Below are 11,949 nucleotides of genomic sequence, written 5' to 3' on the forward strand. Positions count from 1 at the left end.
CAATACATTGACTTGATTTCAGCTCACGGGTCCCCTTCAAGTGATTCTTATTGTTTTTGTGCTGATAGGCTGAGAGAACTCCTTCGATTACCTAAGCTTCAGAGGCTTGCAGAAGACAATTGAACCGGGACTTCGCTACACGCTTCCGGTAAACTTTGTGTCTACGCGCAAACTTTGATCTGCCTTGGCGATGGACCGTTGCGAACGTATAAGATGTCCTGATTATTTATTATTTTTGCCTAGGTTTATTCACCCGTGTCCGACCTTCAGAGCAATTGCGCTTGACTCTATTCAAAAGCCATTCTGCGTCCATGGACGCCTTCACTACTCTCAGTGCATTTTTCACGACTTCTCAGTTGGAGGAGTCATCACCTATTACCTCGGTGCCTACGGATGAGGAATCCAGTAGCAGCAGCGGAGGCTCATACTGTGTGGTAGCTTAAGCGCATCCCTGTGATCATAACACTATGTAACATATAGGTAACATGTTATTGAGTTCCGGTATGTCTCCCTAAAATCATCGCGCTGATCGCGGTCCTCATTCCATATCGACAGACTCTACGAATGATTCATTCTTATGAATAATGTCATTTTTATCCTCAATATCACCACAAGCACTCGTCAGCAACATTATGCCTCAAAATTTTGTTTCGCGGATGTACACATACCATGGCATTTGTACTGTGCATGCAACCACCACATAGCATCTCTTCGTCCATATAATTATTTTTCTTTTCGTTCTTGTTTCGTCGCATACCTTCATTTGTTCATATCTCCAGCAACTTTTTTGGGGGAGAGAACACTTATTTTCGTTGGAGTATATACATATTTTGTTGCAAGTTATTGTGACGTCGAATAGATTGCTCTCCTGAACAATAGACACCAACCGTTCCTGTCGATCTTGGCGCGGAGAGCGAATCCTTCTGTCAGTGACTCCACAAGCTAGTGGTAAGCCGCTGCAGGAGCCAAAACGGCATTACGAAGATGCAAGCCTGTAGGCTCACCTCGTCTGTTTGAAGTATACTTTTAGCTTAAGTTATTGTGGATATTGTGTCCGAGCACCATGCTATTAGAAGAGTCATTTACAAGCTTTTCCATGTTTTGGATAGTTTCTTCGAACATCCCTGAGTAATGCCGAATCGTATTCCACGTTGCAGCCATGGTATCTGCCTGCATAATCCAGCTTGAGGGTCATAATTAATGCGAGCCGCGGAGAGATTCTTACCCGGTCGGTGAAAACACCGACAGCCCGTTTCAGAATGTGGGCTCCTTCAATGTCACCGAATCCTGTTCGACACCGGCAAGCATGCGTACTCCACTTGAAACCACGCATCCATAACCGTCTCGTCAATTAACCTGTCGGGAGTTAACGGCAAAAGTCATTTTTATACTAGTAGGATGTGCATCACTCCTAAATCCGCTACGCTGTTTCGGAATGGCACTTACAAGGCTCTCATAGGTGTCGTCGATAGTCGGCGTAGCTTGACCAGAAATCAGGTCTAATCGCTGATAGGATCTGGTAAGGGGGAAATCGCATTGATATATGACCATGTCAGACGTTAGCTTACAAGTGCTAACTTACATGGCCATAGGCGAAACCAGGCCCTCGTGAGGTTAACTTGCTCACGTGTCTCTGGACACACGCAAATAGCACCAGCAGCATAACGCTCTGAGACTTTGCCACCGGTTTCGCGAGCGTTCCTTAGCATGGAGTCTAGATTCGAGAACCCTAGTTGGATCCACTCGTCCTACTTCGTGCGTGGCTAACTGCTCGATTTTCTGTCAAGCCTGCTCCGCACAAGTCACAGAGGATGTCCCAGCGTTTTGCATGGCCATATGCACGTTCTCGTTGAAGCCAATGACAGTCATGTTCGCTGATGGTCTTGCGAAAGTTGCTTGTATCGCTCGCGTTTCGTAAATGAGACACGTTAAAACAATGGTGATAAGATGTTGTATACAAGGGCAAATTTAGAGGGAGAGTCCATGGAATTTGCTCGATGATAGACACAAGCTGGTTTCTCCAAGCTTGCCGATTTGAAGCAAGTATGATATGAGGCCTTGAGCTGTCAGTCGGATTCGGAAGGAACACCATCGGTAACTACCGGATGGCTCCTGGTCACTGACCTCATCTTGTGTACCCCAAATCATCGTTATCTCTGCAGCTCCGGCCGAAAGGCATCACCCAACCCTTTAATGCCTATCCACCACGTGTTTGATGGTGGCGGTCAACCTTAGGAACTTGAGAAGTAGAAACGCTGTTCAGTGTCTTCAATACGTTCTTTATGTAAAACCATCTTTTGCACCATATTATCCAGTTCCGTTTTTGTAAAAGAAATAGGTCTGTCGTGCATGCTCGAAATCTAAGCCAGTGCCTAATTCATCACCAGAATTACTTGGCCGAATTGAGGCTGTTATCAACTCTCGGTGGTTTTCCAACGAACTTCCGAGTCACTGCTATGAATGGTTAAAATTCGTCACTATCTTCGAGAGTTGGTGACACGCCCGGCGCCGGACATTACAATGACTAATATTTGTAGGCTTAATGCCAGCTGCTACTAGTCACTGCTAATTTTAACCTGACCACAGGTTTGAAAACGTGCGACTGTGAATTAGTACCGTAAGTGACACCAAAATCACATTTTCATCATCTGGAGATTAATACATAAACAGCCAGCTCGGGAGAATGCGGAACACGACATTGGTATGAGCACTGCCAGCACTCTCTCCGTATAGCCTTGATGCGTTAGTAGCCATTGATCATCTATAAAAGCACGACATGGAGAGCTAATGAAGTATTCACCGGTTTTACTAGTCTTGAGAAGTCTCCCTCAAAATGACCAGCAGAAAACCCACTGATGCCACCGCTTTCTTTGGTATGCCTTTCACGCTGATGAGTCGACGCCCTCACTGACTCGACCAAACAGTCGATTTCATGATGGGAGGTACCGCAGCAGCTATATCGAAGACTGCAGCCGCTCCCATTGAACGCATCAAACTCCTTATACAGAACCAGGGAGCTATGATTGCTTCCGGGAGGCTCGACCGTCCCTACAAGGGCATCGCTGACTGCTTCAAGCGGACGGTCTCGGAAGAAGGGGCTATCAGCCGTGCGTTGTGGACTTCATATTATGAGCGTTCATGATCTTCATTCTCAAACGGGGACAGTGTGGAGGGGCAATGGGACGAATGTGCTGAGATACTTCCCTACCCAGGCCCTCAATTTTGCATTTAAGGACAGCTTCAAACAAATGTTTGGTTTCAAAAAATCAGAACAATTCGGTTTATGGGTTCTTGGTATGTAAAAGGTTCCTTTGAGTCTTCGAATAAATGACTGAAACGAGTTGTCAGGAAACATCGCCAGTGGAGCAGCTGCTGGAGCATCTTCCTCTGTATTCGTGTATTCCCTTGACTAGTACGTCCATGACGTTGCGGAATACAGATAGACATGCACATCATAATGATGCAGCGCCCGCACACGATTATCTGCTGATGGCAAGAGTTCCGCTAAAGGAGGCCAACGCCAATTTTCCGGTTTGATCGACGTATACAGGCAGACCCTCCGTGCCGATGGTGTTGTTGGCTTGTACAGAGGATTCGTGCCCAGCGTGGTTGGCATCTGCGTGTATCGAGGTCTCTAGTGCGTTTACGATTCTTGCTGCGGCATAAATATTCAATGACACTTTGACCAGCTTTGGAGGGTACGACACAATTAGAGACACGTTGCTAGTAGGGAATTTGCGTGGTAACTTTGCTGCATCTTTTGCCGTGGGCTGGATGTGCACGACGGTGAGTCGACAGGTATATGGCTATGCTGACCTTGAACATAAGTCTCTAGGGAGCGGCATTGGCTGCATACCCACTTGACACCATCAGGAGACGGATGATGATGACGTCCGGGGAAAAGGTAGACCATCTTCCTCATATACTGAGCACGTCTCGACCTATCAATGGGTGTAGGTACAATACAGATCCTTTATTGAGGCCGGAAGGCATATCGTGGCCAAGGAGGGTGCAAGGTCATTGTTCGGTAGGTCAAGTGTGCTGAAGCAATATAGTTAACGGTCTGACACGCACGATGAAAGCTGGGGCAGGTGCAAATATCCTTCGTGGTGTGGCCGGCGCGGGTGTGCTATCTTTGTACGACAAGTATGGCTATCCTACCATACATTTACTTGCTATCTCTAACTCCGAATGCTTCTGCAGATTCCAGGAACTCGCTTGGGGAAAGGTATACCAAGCTGGATCTGGTTGACAGTGTATCGGAGGACGTGCGATGCAGGAAGGATATCGCGGAACAGTTATCGTAGTTGAGAAGACGCTTATCAGGTGCCATGTCTTCGACCTTAGAGTAATTTATAACTCGATTGTTTCCTTTGCCTTGAACTTCCGACCCGCACGATCTGCAGATCGAAAACAGAATTGATTGCCATACAAGTCGAAAGCGATATGCGGAGCATCCAGGACAGTTCCTGAATATTGACCACTCAACGCGGAACTGACGGCTTCAGCTGGCTCGAATTGGGTTTGAAGCAATGTAGAGTATAGGGGAACTGTCAGCGTGAAAATTGAGTTCTGTTTCGGGATCACTGAATCTTTGCGTTACAACCATACTGAAGGCGAGAAATGGGAGTACTTATTCACGTTTGAGTTGATCTTTGCGAGTGATTACTTTGAAAGCATTCTCAGTTTCGTGAATCACGATACCAGACAAGCCAACTAAACAAGGATTCTTGCTCTGACGAACTGAGAAGTGAATAGAACGTGTGAGTATATGAGCGAATAACGACTGAACTTGAATACCTGTTAATAGAGAGCCGTGGAAGTCGGCCTTTACCAGTTTTGGGTGCATTGATGATGCGTTAGGCATTGCTTCGGCAACTGGAACGGAAGATGGAAGCGGAAGCCCTAAAAGTTCAGACATGTATCCCATCCACAACTGATGGAGTGGGAGGAATAGATCAAATCTGCAGATGGATGGTCAGCAGACAAGTGCATAGCGCTCGAATTCTCGACAATCACTTTTGTGCCCCATCCTCAAGCTTCCAGAGGCCTTTTGCGCCCGTGGGTCTCCGTCCTAGCGCAACTATTTTTCTCTTCTCCTTTTCCGATTTCCTTCTTCCTTTCTTTGCGCCGTGTTCTTTCTGTACGTTGCTCGCACGAGCAGGGGTTTCCAGGACGATGTGCCTATTCTTAACACGACTCGTGTATATTCCTTGGGGATCTCCTGATTGTGTGAGTGAGGCCTGGATATACCTGGGTGTAAAGGGTGCATCGGTGCTGAGCTTCACTCGCTGATTCTGAAATCAAACACTTTAGGTCATTCCGACACAGCCTCGGGTTGAGAGATGAAAGCACCGTTCTGAGAGCCAGCGGCTTGTATGGATCAACTTGGGTTGTCGTGGACATGTTTGTCGACTCAGACACCTGGCAATGAAAACTTGGACTTATCGGTGAGTCACTACGTGGAGGGTGATTAGCTTGAGGTTAAATTAAGAACTGTGGAAAGTTGCAGGCGCGACAACTCATGGTACGCAGCTGGGCTCACTCACCGCTGGCTGCGACGGAGCAAATTATTTGATGTTATTTAATCGTACTCACGTGTCATTTAGTTATCATATTTTTGTAAGTATTTAACAAAGTAATAATATCGATACCAAACTGATGACCAACATGCCCACTACCGTGACAGGGCCATCATCCAAACCATCACACCAGCCATGCAGGAGCTTCTAAACGGGAACCCATATCCAACGGAGTAAAGCTTCAAGTTATTGTGAGTAATCAGCTCTCCTCGTTGAAGTACGAGGCGTGGACCAGAGAAAAACTCACAATGCAAATGTCACAAACTACCATGATGGCCGGAAAGGGGGCGAAAGTTCTCAGCGATCACTCCCGCAAATGCGCGTCACCGGTCGCTGAACAAGTGCGGCACATCCGACATGCACAGCAGGTTGACCCCAGCCTCCTCCAACTCCGCCTCTATTTCCGACTCCACATCACGGGCGATTGTAACCATGCCACCGTTCCACACTTCAATGCGATCGTAGGTTGCGTGTGCTTCCTTGATCAAGATAACAGTGTTTCCTCTACCCAAGGCTGCGCTACAAGTAGCGCGCACACAGTAATCGCTTTGCATGCCGACGACTATGAGTTCAGCGTCGCGTGGTATAAGTTCTGCGAGTCTTGTTCCAGCAAATGCGTTATTTTTCAACTTGTCCATAACGAACTCGTGCTCAAGTGTTGGAAAAACGAGTTGCCAGCCGGGGGAGTTGGGTGTATCTGGATCACCTGACTCTCCGGAGTTGCGGATATGAATGATGCGAGGTGGCTGCTTTGCTGAGCGAGCACGGTCAAGAATGTGTTCAATATTCCGATAAACAGTCTCAGAAGAGGGGACGCCGCCTTCTTTTGGGCTGCTGACCATACAAACTTGCACGTCCAGGAGTAAGAGGACACGGCAAGTGAGGCTTGGTGGACTTTGATGACTCGGATGCAAGGCTGTGGCGGTTGTCAATGGGATGACGGGTCATGACATGCAATTGAGAACGAGAAAGTCACGGACAACCCAAGATAATCCAATGCTTTATATAGACACCGACCGCAGCCGGGGTGAAAGCCTTTAGGCCTTGAGGCGACAGGGCTGGGATGAATTCGCAGGGGTAATGGTTTGGTAATGGTTATCGCATATTTAGCTCTATTTATCAATCAGGAATTATTGATCGCGTGACGTCACGCGATCACTATAATTACATAATATACAACAAGATTTGAATCCTCCAATATTGAAAACTCTGAAACCCAGCTGGTATTTTCAGGAAAATTATACGACATTTTCTACGTTTTTTATATACAGTTGCATCAGATTCCGAAGCCTCTTTGATGGCGAATGCCTCGAGGAAGGGGGATGCTTAATTACGGCAACATGGCTCCACTTTACCAACTTGGTAGGTCATCATTACTCCACCAATTGCAGAGGGACTGAGTACCGTAATTGAATGATCTCACACCTGAGCCCCACAGCCCGGCCATGCAGGCTTGCGAATCCAACGGAGGATGACTGAAGTATCGATATTTTCATTTCTCTGTTCCATGATCTTTGTTATCCCGAGCCAAAGATTGTGACACTTTCATCCTTTCAAGCCGGAACTCTTGTAAACATTAATGATACGAAACGTGCGACCTTACCGCGAGGTTACATGGCCTAAAGGATAAAATGCCTTCGCAAGGTCCTAGTGGTCAATTGTCCATCGATCCCAGATGCATGCTTGCAGCACCGAATGATCTGAAATGGTGAATTGTTTAAGGGAACCCGTTCAGGAACAAAAATATTTCAGGCAAGGCATAAGCACATTGGTTAGAATGAGGTGATTAAGCGCAATGGCCGGCAATGTGCGGGAGGCGCTGTTCATGATGACTTGTGTTCGTAGTCTCCGACGCGCAGGGATCGTTTACCGAACTGTTCACCGGATAAGCGACCTTCTCTTGGCAGCTGCACTCCTCTTGTGAGAATAATCATCCAAGTATGAAAAGCTAACTCACATGTCTGACGTGCTTGTTGATTCGAATTCGATGTATGCGCATGGTTTGCAAAGTTCAAACTCTCTTCAAATCAAATTAATGCCATTTCTATCGCATGACAGCAACACGGTATTGAGAAGCATCTGCTCAAGGGTTAAAGTTTTATCAATAGTACATACCAGCCACATGATCAAGTAGAGAAAACCTCTTCGAACTCCCCCGAGTCCTTCATCTCCTTCACTACATCCAATCCTCCCACAAATTCCCCTTTTACTATGAATTGTGGGAAGGTGGGCCAATCGTTCAGTTTCTTGAGACCTGTCCAGGAATCAAAAATCAACTGAATTGATATCTTTCAAAACCTGCTTAAACTCACCTTGCCGCACATTCTCGTCGCTGAGAATGTCAAAGTGGGTGAATTCAACATCTTTCTCCCTCAACAACGCTACAGCACTCCTAGAAAAGCCACACCGAGGCGCATTTGGCTCCCCTTTCATGAACAATACCACCGCGCTTTGATGCATGATATCGCGCATACGAGCCTCTAATCGTTCTTCTGTCTCAGAAGACGGAGGGGAAGGAGGATGAGAGGTCGTTGAAGAGGTGTTGCTTTCCAAGTGCTTTGTGATCGTTTCCTTAAGCTGGGCCGCATCTCCGCCTTCAATCCGGGCAAGCAAAGCATGGCCCTTTGACGTTCACTTAGTCACACATTCAGGGAAGAGATTTCTAGAATACTGACCTGAATGACCAAGCACGTCGGAACGGAGTTGATGTCGAAGGAGTCTGATATATCCGCCTGCTCTTCGGCCTCCACCTGGTGTTATGTTGTCAATCTCATGGTGCCTGATAGGGTCCCGGGTACTTGCCCTAAGTGCGAGTAGTTTTGGATATGCCTTTGCTAACCCTTCCACAACTTGGTTCATTTGTATACATGGTTCAGCCCAGGACGTCCAGAAGTAGATTAGTGATATACGTTTGAGATCCTTTGAGAGCAACTCTTGAAATTGTGGGGTGCTAGGGATATCAACGAGATTCTCAAGTGTGGACATTGATTCGCTGATCGAGTGAGACTGGCGAATCGATGATTGTTCCGTTAGGCGTGAAAGCGAGGATGAACTAACTATCGATTGAGACGACTGCCACTGCCACAGTGGTGCTGTGAGATCAAATTATGACTGATCATCTGAAATGGCGTTATCGGAGCTAACTCGGAACGTGCCAGCATTCAAGGCTACTCAAGGGCACTCTGGAGACACTCATCGAAGCGACAACGCTAAGACGCAATCAAGCGTCATGTATATACGAGGATATTATGTAGCTGAGTACGAGTACAAGAAGATAGGCATTCGACAGTAATTTCCTAGAAAGCTGATTCATAACACAGATGCACAACCGTAAATAAGAAAGAAAGCCGACTTCCTTCTCATTACTTTGTGAGAGTACCTGTGGTTGCTCAGTGAGCATCCAGCCAATCGTTGACACGTTCAATTAGCTCGGCCTTTTTTCCTGACACCGGCTGGCTCTTGCTCTTGAGAAAGTCCTAGGAGGAAATGAGTGGGATGAAGCTTGGTCAGGAACAGCCAGATGATACCTTAAGTTGATCCACACGGAGCTGCAGTGATGTTGAGATCAGGTACTCAATCGGATCATTATTCAAAGTACCCACCTTGGCCAAGGCACCAACCTCGTGTTTACTGCGGATTTCCGCCTCGTCAACTGATACGTCCTGCATGATCTGATCAGCAGACAGTCTCGTCACACTAACAGGTGGGCGTACAGCCTTTCTTTTGGATCCTGTGGTTACGGGTACGATATTCGCGGATTCGTCGGCCAAAAGACCCTTCTTCCACTCCTTCATAAGATTCCCAGCACGCTGGTGCAAATTTAGACCGGACAACGCCTACCTGTGAATATAATCCACGCACCTTGTGAATCATATCATATTTCGGACGTGTAAGATCCTCAAAGGCTTCTGGATCAAATTCTTCACGGAAGGCACTTGCTTGGAGCTGGGCATTATGATATGCAAGGGCTGTAAGCACAGGTCAAGTTCATTATAACGAATAACTCGGAAGGAACTCTGACTGACCAGGATTAGGATAGGAGTCCGGTGGATATGCTCCGTCCTTGACACATAGTTTGTCAATCCAAACTCGTGCGGCATCCTTTAGCTCATCCGGCGCTATATGCGGCAATTTAGCTGTAGGCTAGAATCCGACATATCTTGGCATACCTCGGAAGGCTTGATCCAGCGGTGCTGCTCTAATATCATCGGCAAATGGCAAAGGGATAATATGAAACCCTGCAGGCTCGTTCCATCCCCCTTCTTCGGTACTTTCTGCCTAGTTAGGCAAAGGCACAATCGGTGCACAATAAAAAATAAAAAATACGAAGCTTACTTGCGGAAGCATTGCGCAGAAAACCGGAGCAGAGTTACGTCTTGTAAGTGCCAGGACAAGACCGATCTTCTTCTTCTCTATCATTTTCTTCAGGAGAGCGGCGAATGTGCGCTTGCTTCCTGAGTATTTCTGTATTACCTAGTCATTTCGGGACAAGCCAAAAAAGAAGCAAACGCACTAGTTCGTCAGGATAGATGAATACAGAGTGTTTGACGTTGTCCTCGAAAGCTAGTTCTTTACGATCCTTGAAGCCAAGTAGCTTAATGCCTAATGGTTTTGTGTGAGAAACAACCTCCAGGCTGGTATTCACAACACACCTGGTTCAAGGTCCAGCGTGCGGAAAGACTTGATCTCATCTGCGGTATAAAAAGGCTATGCGAGGTTGGCAATCGAACAAGAGAACCGATGACACATACTCTTTTCCCCGATGGAACAGCTCTACAAACAGTATCAACACCTTCACCTTCGTCGTCGCTGACATCTTCAACAGGGGCAGCACCGAGAGCCATCCCATAGAGCATCTCGGTTTTGTCCACTTCCGCTTGTTGATCCTATCATGAGAATGATCAGCACCAGCACAGGGTACCAAATTAACGCAGCACCTCGTCGACATACACCGTACGGCTATTGGCTACTTCCATGCGATCGCCCAGGTCAACGAAGTACTTGTAGGTACCTTTCCTCTGTTCTGTAACCAGCCCGTAACTGTAGAGAAGTATGTTAGAGTCTAGTAAGCTGACAAAAGAATCACTAACCCCTTGATGCTAATCACAAATCCGTCCGCTAGTTGGAAAGGGATGCTGAACATGGCACGTTTCGGCACCTCATGAAAGCGCATTTGAGACAGAAGATCATCGATACGTGTGATTGATATGGATTCAGGAAGGACGCCATTATCTTCGTCTTCGTCATTCAATACGCTTGACAACAGGACGGACTTCGGAGGTCATCAGCCAACCATGAGAACCAGTGAAGATGCTTCTTACCGAGTAAAATTTGGACGGCTCGAATGGCTTTTCAGGAGTGGAAATGAAGAATGGTTCAATTTGAACCCCTGATTGTGTCAAATCCTTATAATTCGAATTAGCTACCCGTGCACTTGCACAGAGATAGACATACTAGAAGGGTGGTTCGAGCAGAGGTGACAAGTTGCTTGCTTCCTGGGTGAGGATTGTCATCATCTGTGATCAAAAGAACGCGTTTTGAAGCTGTCTTCGGTGCTCTGAATGAAAAGGGTAAGTGATGTTACGCGTTCATTATACTGTGTCATGTTCACCCGTCACGCAAAACCCAGTTGCAGCTCGTGAATACATCACCCATGGGCATTTTCTTCCCTTTCAACGGAGGAAACGTGGATTTGAGTAGATCCGGATCTTCTCGAGCAGCTTGGAGCACATTGTTGAGTTTCAAGCGTTACACGACAGTCAACACGACAAACCATCTAACAGTTGAATAAGTTCTTGGATGGCTGGGGCACTTATGATCGTAATGGGCTGATAAACGAATGAGTTCTTCTTGATTTCTGTAGCGTGATTTTTTGTCTCAGAAGAGCGAGTCTTCCATGACCAATTGTGAACAAAGGCTCGATGTGGTACAGCGCAAACCTCACTGTATTGAATAGAACAATGCCAACAGAATCATTTGGGCCTACTATGACCTTCTTTTTCTGGATCTGCATGGCTGCTTCAAGGGCAGTGAGCAGGTGAGATGTTTTGACATCTTCGTAATTGGGGTCATCCCGAAGTTCATGCATGGACTCTGAGCAATCAATACAAAAGAGGATAACATCACGCTTCCCCTCGAAAAACTAGGATAGATTGGGGTGAGCCTTCTGGACGATGACGGTCCTGACTTGGCAGGAAGCACTCACTGCGGCGTCTTGTAGCTCTTGTTCTTCTTCTTCATCGATAATGTTCCAGTCGTCGAATGGAGGCATCGTAATGTGAATAGAGTTGGGTTCTGTTAGAAGCCCTGTTATGCAGGTTACAGTTTCGAGCCAATGTGGTTGGAATTAACCGTCCTCGTCAGGAGT

At 46.8% G+C, this 11,949-nt stretch overlaps 6 protein-coding genes across 6 annotated transcripts; 1 reads left to right on the forward strand and 5 right to left on the reverse strand.

Moving 5' to 3' along the window:
* Positions 1-1,026: 1,026 nt before the first annotated feature.
* Positions 1,027-1,869, reverse strand: F5147DRAFT_655259 (uncharacterized protein; the record flags this gene model as incomplete). Its single annotated transcript, XM_041433956.1, has 5 exons — positions 1,027-1,170; positions 1,226-1,318; positions 1,447-1,506; positions 1,583-1,633; positions 1,807-1,869. 5 exons carry the CDS (start codon positions 1,867-1,869, stop codon positions 1,027-1,029), a joined length of 411 nt encoding a protein of 136 aa, XP_041289946.1.
* A 964-nt stretch (positions 1,870-2,833) lies between these two features.
* Positions 2,834-4,252, forward strand: F5147DRAFT_776619 (mitochondrial carrier domain-containing protein; the record flags this gene model as incomplete). Its single annotated transcript, XM_041441879.1, has 10 exons — positions 2,834-2,873; positions 2,925-3,107; positions 3,166-3,294; positions 3,349-3,412; positions 3,467-3,637; positions 3,690-3,786; positions 3,836-3,904; positions 3,958-4,027; positions 4,083-4,146; positions 4,204-4,252. The coding sequence occupies 10 exons, from the start codon at positions 2,834-2,836 to the stop codon at positions 4,250-4,252; spliced, it is 936 nt and encodes a 311-aa protein (XP_041289947.1).
* A 78-nt stretch (positions 4,253-4,330) lies between these two features.
* F5147DRAFT_312555 (RNase P subunit p29-like protein) lies at positions 4,331-5,558 on the reverse strand. The gene is made up of 5 exons (XM_041429173.1): positions 5,356-5,558; positions 5,020-5,297; positions 4,801-4,964; positions 4,642-4,743; positions 4,331-4,586 (listed from the first exon to the last, which is right to left on the reverse strand). Exons 1-5 carry the CDS (start codon positions 5,404-5,406, stop codon positions 4,354-4,356), a joined length of 828 nt encoding a protein of 275 aa, XP_041289948.1. The 5' UTR covers positions 5,407-5,558; the 3' UTR covers positions 4,331-4,353.
* A 1-nt stretch (position 5,559) lies between these two features.
* On the reverse strand, positions 5,560-6,780 carry F5147DRAFT_708867 (Isochorismatase-like protein). Its single transcript, XM_041438155.1, has 3 exons — positions 6,524-6,780; positions 5,830-6,498; positions 5,560-5,761 (listed from the first exon to the last, which is right to left on the reverse strand). Exons 1-2 carry the CDS (start codon positions 6,528-6,530, stop codon positions 5,906-5,908), a joined length of 600 nt encoding a protein of 199 aa, XP_041289949.1. The 5' UTR covers positions 6,531-6,780; the 3' UTR covers positions 5,560-5,761; positions 5,830-5,905.
* Positions 6,781-7,312: 532 nt separating this feature from the next.
* F5147DRAFT_708869 (thioredoxin-like protein) lies at positions 7,313-8,661 on the reverse strand. The gene is made up of 5 exons (XM_041438156.1): positions 8,385-8,661; positions 8,258-8,332; positions 7,895-8,204; positions 7,540-7,836; positions 7,313-7,489 (listed from the first exon to the last, which is right to left on the reverse strand). Exons 1-4 carry the CDS (start codon positions 8,565-8,567, stop codon positions 7,709-7,711), a joined length of 696 nt encoding a protein of 231 aa, XP_041289950.1. The 5' UTR covers positions 8,568-8,661; the 3' UTR covers positions 7,313-7,489; positions 7,540-7,708.
* Positions 8,640-11,945, reverse strand: F5147DRAFT_708872 (SPOC like C-terminal domain-containing protein). The gene is made up of 19 exons (XM_041438157.1): positions 11,788-11,945; positions 11,527-11,724; positions 11,356-11,473; positions 11,194-11,302; positions 11,037-11,139; positions 10,904-10,987; positions 10,673-10,854; positions 10,520-10,622; positions 10,334-10,468; positions 10,235-10,289; positions 10,096-10,184; positions 9,918-10,046; positions 9,752-9,860; positions 9,608-9,700; positions 9,444-9,550; positions 9,296-9,391; positions 9,185-9,244; positions 8,727-9,130; positions 8,640-8,674 (listed from the first exon to the last, which is right to left on the reverse strand). Exons 1-18 carry the CDS (start codon positions 11,851-11,853, stop codon positions 9,089-9,091), a joined length of 1,878 nt encoding a protein of 625 aa, XP_041289951.1. The 5' UTR covers positions 11,854-11,945; the 3' UTR covers positions 8,640-8,674; positions 8,727-9,088.
* Between the last annotated feature and the right edge of the window lie 4 nt (positions 11,946-11,949).

Source organism: Suillus discolor, assembly GCF_016758755.1.
Source record: "Suillus discolor strain FC423 chromosome Unknown F5147scaffold_50, whole genome shotgun sequence".
In the NCBI taxonomy this organism is placed as follows: Eukaryota; Fungi; Basidiomycota; class Agaricomycetes; order Boletales; family Suillaceae; genus Suillus; species Suillus discolor.

Coding starts and splice junctions, on each gene's coding strand:
- F5147DRAFT_708869 (XM_041438156.1), bottom strand. CDS start 8,567: ATGTCCACACTTGAGAATCTCGTTGATATCCCTAGCACCCCACAATTT. Junction 8,333..8,384: donor CAAAACTACTCGCACTTAGG/GCAAGTACCCGG, acceptor ACATAACACCAG/GTGGAGGCCGAAGAGCAGGC. Junction 8,205..8,257: donor CGACGTGCTTGGTCATTCAG/GTCAGTATTCTA, acceptor TGAACGTCAAAG/GGCCATGCTTTGCTTGCCCG.
- F5147DRAFT_312555 (XM_041429173.1), bottom strand. CDS start 5,406: ATGTCCACGACAACCCAAGTTGATCCATACAAGCCGCTGGCTCTCAGA. Junction 5,298..5,355: donor AGCCGCTGGCTCTCAGAACG/GTGCTTTCATCT, acceptor GTTTGATTTCAG/AATCAGCGAGTGAAGCTCAG. Junction 4,587..4,641: donor TCGCAAAGATCAACTCAAAC/GTGAATAAGTAC, acceptor GCAAAGATTCAG/TGATCCCGAAACAGAACTCA.
- F5147DRAFT_708872 (XM_041438157.1), bottom strand. CDS start 11,853: ATGCCTCCATTCGACGACTGGAACATTATCGATGAAGAAGAAGAACAA. Junction 9,551..9,607: donor GGACTCCTATCCTAATCCTG/GTCAGTCAGAGT, acceptor CTGTGCTTACAG/CCCTTGCATATCATAATGCC. Junction 9,392..9,443: donor AATATGATATGATTCACAAG/GTGCGTGGATTA, acceptor AATTTGCACCAG/CGTGCTGGGAATCTTATGAA.